Genomic DNA, 6,000 nt, shown 5'->3' on the forward strand with positions numbered 1-6,000 from the left:
CTATTTCAGGTCAGAGATATTTACCCATCAGCAGAGCTAGAGGGTGCTGTCGTATAACTATTTCTGTGGTGATTTTTATTTATTTATTTATTTTTTAATTCTGGTAAGAAATGCTAGCAACTCGTTGTATTAATTATTTAACCTAACACATTCAGAAATAGATTATCCTCTTCAGGCTTGATACCATAAAACTGCCTCATGTGGTTGAAGTCCTGACCTTTATAATGCATGTTTGGACATCTATCTTTATACAAAAAGGAAGAGAAGGTGATAAGTCATCTTTCTTTCTTTCTTTCTTTCTTTCTTTCTTTCTTTCTTTCTTTCTTTCTTACTTTTTTTTCTTTTCTTTTTAATCCTTTTTGCTTAAACAAGAATTGAGGTTCAGTAGGCTCAGTAAAACTGTATATCAGTCTATATGCTGCTGTAGGCTCGATCTTCTACCACTGTAGTGCTAGAAAATGCAGTACAGAACTGTGTGCAGTGTTTTGTGCTGTAAGGTTTTGCATTTGTGCATATCAAGCACAATGGGAACTGTGTTGATGACTGTGGGAATAGGTTTTGTGGAAACGTATGGTTTCTGAAAAATAATAATGGGAAGGTTTTGTCTTTTTCCTACAAATTGTCTCTTCCTGTTGTGTCCACTCCTCGTGCAAAATCTCAAAATATGGGCCATGTAAATTTAAATTACACCTTTTTTTTTTTTTTGACAATTTCAAAAGGACTTTGAAATTTTGATGTCACAAAACTGCAAACACAGTTAGTCACTCATTTTAAACTAAAATTTGACAGACTCCACATCTGAACTGAAGAACAAAGGGGCACAATACTAGTGTTTTGCCTTCCAGTTCCGGGAAGTCTGATGCTAAATACAAAGTCAGTTGCCTGATTTCACAGCTCTTCCCTGCCTCCATCCTTGCCTATGTCTGAATACCTACACAGCAGTGCACACAACTGATGTTCTCTGACAAACCCAGGATTAATCAGTATTGCTTTAAGATGCTTAGGGACATCTCAGTGAGATATTTTTGCTGCAGAAACTTGTTTATTTGAAACTGTGGGGGATTTTGTTTCAAAATCAACTACCAAAAAACTTAAGGGAGAAACACATTAAAGATTATGTAGTAGTCCAGAGTATATTTCTACTTTTAAATAAAAGTGGATGGGATTTTATTGGTAGGTTATTTCTCGACAACAAAATCTCACAATCCTAGTTACTGAGGGAGCTCACTATTCCGTGCCAAAAATGCAAAGAGTTAGAGATTTGTGAATGTTGAAATCAAAGGCAAGCAGTAAATTCAAGAGATTCCCTGTATGGCCAGATAACACAAGGGCTCTGTATTACCACGTAACACAAACCAGGCACAGCTGAAGATGACTCATCAGTCCTCTGCTTTACTGTTTTGCCACTGCAGAGCCTAATAGTAAGTACACCCACAAGTACTTTCCAAGTAAATGAAATAAAAGTGCATGCAGAATGCAAACAGCACAAAACCCTTCTTTGCAGTTAGTGCCCCAACTTTGCAGGAAGGAAGAGATGCAGGGCACCAATGACACATATTTCCAGATGCGTTTTTTTTAAAATGATAAGGCTCATATCAGGAAAATCCTATGTACTCCATTGGTTCAGGAGGAACGTTTGTTAAAATTTGTAAACCAATGACTGAATTCTGTTTGTTTCTTTCTTTCCAGCTGCTGGACAGCCAACTACATTGTGACATGACTTTCGGTCCTAATTACTTTGAAGAAGGAACTCTCTTCTCATATGTATCGGCTGCCTCCAGACAATCATTTCTAAGAGCTTGAATCATGGACATCGTGGCCCTCATCTCATTTTGAAAAACTCATAAAAGCACTGCACCTGCTCCTTTAAAATGCAATATGTTGTTTTGCCCTTTCTTAAGAAATTTGCGACATATATATGACCATATTTGGTAAGGCAATGCCTAAGTACTATAAAAAAATCCCACATTTTCAGGTGTGTCTATGATTTTCAGTCTGTTACTTTGTCCTCCTGAAAGTAATAAGGAAATAAACATGCAATAAAGCTGTTTTGTGTTAATATTTCTAGGAATTAAAATTTTGAGTTTACAGAACCTTTATAGAATATGCCAAGTTGAGATGAGAAGTAATTTTAAGGTAGTACCTAATCAGTGCATTTGAAAAACTAAGCATCACAGCACATGACTTCTCTGTTATAACTGAAGCTATAACTTTTTTTATACAGAGACTAGTTTGATAATACATCCTGTAATTCTGAAACATTTGTGTTTATATTACCTTCAGTGGAGGGTAGGAGTTATACAAATAAATTATTGCACCTTTAGTGATAGGATTTTTTGTTTGTGTACCTCAAGTAATGTTCATGACTATAGCTCAATATTCTCTCAAATAAAGATTTATTCATTAAACCTAAAGACTGCATACCATTAACGACTGCAAGATTCCTGTCAGGAGCAATCCTTCTTTCTAAGTTCAGCAGCTGATGTTGTCATTGAATTTGGTGAAAGGGTGATGTGGGGGAGAGGCAGCGGCGTGGGTAGACGCAACTGAACTGTGAGCCTGCAAGCTGCAGTGTGATGGTTACAGTGAAGCTGTTCTGTCTGGCGTGGTGCTTTCCCACTGACAGTCTGAGTTGTTTTGGGATCTGCTCTTTCCCTTGCAATCATTACGTTTGGTTGAAGTCTCGTGGGGAGAAATATGTGTGGTTTGGGTCCCCTCCAGAATCATCACACGAGTTAAGGATGAATTATGCAGCCAGGAACCTGTGTTCCTCCAGACATCCACCCCAACAAGATAAGCAAAGCCTGTGAGCCTGGAAAGGAGGCAGGGAGGAGGCTGATGGCAGTAGGCGAAAGCTTCCCCCCATTTGGGCAAGTTTTCCTTTATGCCTTTTGGTTAAGCCTTTGCTCCTCACTGAAGTGTTCCAGCAGCTCATGGAAGCAATGGCCAGAGCTGTGTGAGTTTATCAGAGTACACAGACAAGTTCAGGGGATGTGTTACAGTTGTAAAATTTTATAGCACAGTTTGGTAAAGGAAATGGTTATTTAAGATATCCCACTTTAGCTCTTCGAGATGCAACTTAAAATGGAGGGAAAAAGTTACTTATCCTGCCTTAAAACCGTAATAAATTAAAAGATTTGTTTTATGTCTGTGTACATCCATTGTCTTTTGATGTGTTGGTAAATGGAAATTAAGTCGTTATTAGGGAAGCAATAATTTTGAGTTGTAATATAGCTAGCAACTATTGGTTTAAACATTAGACAATTGCTTGCATGTGAGTTACATGCGCATGCAGAACTGCGTGTCATTGGCAACACATGTACAATGCTGTCATGTGAGGAGATTGTGGAGATCTGCTGGAAAGTTACATGTTACTTCCTTCAATTTGTGCCTTAGAAACTGCAAAGCTATTGCACACAGTCAGTGCTGACTTATGGATGCAATAAATCAAAAAAAAAAAAAAATGAAGTCCTTCACGGACTTCACCTGGGGAATATTTTTAAAAAATTAATCAAAAATCAGAAAAAATGTTTTGGAAATGAAACAGTGAGTCCAATATTTGGATTAACCAATTGCATGACTTACTGCTGAAAGGTTTTGATAACCAGGAGGTTTACACTTTGCATGTGGACATCACAGCATTTTCCTGCAAATAACGCGTAACATGGAAATTCAGAAGCAGATTTTATAAACTACTTTGTGCATCTGTGCAATTCCATGGGCTGCATTAAGGGTATGCGAACAAATGATGCCTGGGCCTAATTTCTAACCAAGACCTTTAATGCATGCTCATACATCTGTTTGGTGTGAGTCACTGCTTCCCCGTGTGACGTGGTTTAGATGTGCAGACTGCTCACAAGTGTACAAAAGGGTTGGTTGTCACAGAGGCTAGATCCGCTTCTCAATAACTTGATGCTAAGAGCCCAGGCTGTGTAGGAGCATGGCTGGGACTCAAATGCATGAGCAAGGGCTGGGGAGGGGGTGTGCATAGCGCTGCAGGCACACGGCTGCATCCCTGAAGCTGCTTAGTTTGTCCCAGTGTCTATCCCTTCGTTTCATATATGCATGTTTTGGTGATGTTGGTTGTATGTAAAGCAAAATGAAGCAGCATCTTCAGACTACAGCTTTTCCCCCCAGGAAGCATCTGTTCACCAGCACAGAATAATTTTCAGCAGTTTTCTAAATTGTACTTGCCAACTGCTGATGTTTGATTTACATTTCCTTTGGAATCTTATACGGCAAATTCATTCAGTCTAAAATCTTCCTTCCTTTTCCCTCCTTTTCCTTTCTTTTCCTTCCTTTTCCTTCTTTTTCCTTCCTTCAGGTTAAACACACAAGTATGATACATTTCTTACCAGGAACTTTAAGCACAGAAACAGAAATAACGCTTTACTACATTTGAACTACCATGTAAATGTATTTGTTGCAAAAATGATTTATTATTGCTAAGCAAGTACAATATATGTAATGGATTTTAGATGTTTCAGAATTTATTTAGCCTCTTACTCCTTCAACAGGTGTCATAACCCATCTGTATTTCACTACCCCACTTGCCATGGTGTATTTTTCCTTACTCTTGCTATGTAGTAGTGTTATTGATGCAGTACATCTGTAGTTTTCAGTGAATGTCCTAAAGGTTGGTGAACCAGAAGGGGACCATCCTTCTGTGCATGTCCACTTGAGGACAAGGATCGCTGTCCTGGCTGGGGCTGATGTTGAATACCAATTGCGCTAATCTTTCCTTGATTTTATTTATTCTAAAATGCCTCTGGAAATTAGGAAAACTTGTCTAAAATGCAACAGCTTTTATAGTAAATGTATGTTTATAAATAAAACATTGATTACCTTTGGTGGTGTTGATTTTACTTATTAACAATCAGCTTCTTGCATTGCATGCAATGTGTCTGAGATGGGATTGTGGAGCACGAACATCCCATTGGTAAAAGTTGCTGCTTTACTTACTTTGTGTACTTTTTCTTCCCTTTAATTCTGGTATGGTATCTTGTGGTGAATATTACTGTGGTGATAATCATTTTCTGGTGAATGCAACCTGGCAGCCCCAACCCAATCAGAGCCACTTGTGATGTGAAAAGGGCACCAGTGGGTGCGCAGCCCCCAGCAGGTATTTATTGCTGCAGTAATCCAGTAGACTGTATAAAATGTCTATATGTTGCCTGCTTGCCTCACCAACACCGTAACCTGCTCACGTGCCCGGGTGACAAAATGCCCCACTTCAGGGACACAACTGCACGGAGAGGTGCTGCACACCAGGCCCAATCAGGTTGCCGACCCTCGTCTGGAAAAAAAAAAAAAAAGATACCGGAAAAAAAATAAATACATCTCTTGTAAAGGCAAGCAGGGCTCCTGTATACCTCTAAAAGCCTCCGGTGGGAATGTAATTTCATCTGAATTTCCTGATAAGGGGAAATGACTGAACTGGAAGCCGCTCAAGTTTTGCAAGCAATAAGAGCCCAAAACAGAGATGGAAAGTACAGCCTGGGCTGCAACTGTCCTCACAGCATTGTGTGGGGTTGGTATTTTGGGGATTTTAGTTTTCTTGGTCATTTGTTTTATAAAATGCCATGTGAGCTAAACAAGCAGGAGGAAGGCTTACACCTCCGCAGGGCTCCAGCTGCTGCTCTGTGGGCCTTACTAAAGACTCCGTGCTCCGCAAGGATAACTGCTGGAGCTCTCCTCCCCATGGCATATGGGTTTTTAAGTCATTTAGGGGGAAAAAAATCCATTATTTGAGACAATTTTATGAGTCATTGCTAACTCATCCGCAGAGTCCATCTGCTTCGCCACACGTGACGTGCAGCAAACTCTCCTGGCAAACACCACCCCTGTGGGTCGCAGCTGCAGGTTTCCAAGCAGGTAGCCTGCTGCCTTACACCTCCTGCAGCCATTCACAGGGCTGTAGGAACCAAAGAAAAATTAATAGAAAGGCAAATCTTTCCTTTTCTCTGTCGCCTCTGACTACAGGTAACGTATTGCTCTGAT

General features: G+C 39.8%; 1 protein-coding gene across 9 annotated transcripts in view; it reads left to right on the forward strand.

Annotated features, from left to right (window-relative positions):
- Positions 1-4,849, forward strand: part of LIMCH1 (LIM and calponin homology domains 1) — a 173,048-nt gene extending 168,199 nt beyond the window's left edge. For all 9 annotated transcript variants that reach the window (XM_084516523.1, XM_084516524.1, XM_084516526.1 and 6 more), the window contains one exon: positions 1,690-4,849. In XM_084516523.1, the coding sequence (XP_084372649.1) occupies positions 1,690-1,715 (26 nt within the window). In that variant the 3' untranslated portion in view covers positions 1,716-4,849. The remainder of the gene's footprint in view (positions 1-1,689) is intronic.
- Positions 4,850-6,000: the final 1,151 nt, after the last annotated feature.

This window comes from Aythya ferina (genome assembly GCF_964211825.1).
Source record: "Aythya ferina genome assembly, chromosome: 4".
NCBI classification, from domain to species: Eukaryota; Metazoa; Chordata; class Aves; order Anseriformes; family Anatidae; genus Aythya; species Aythya ferina.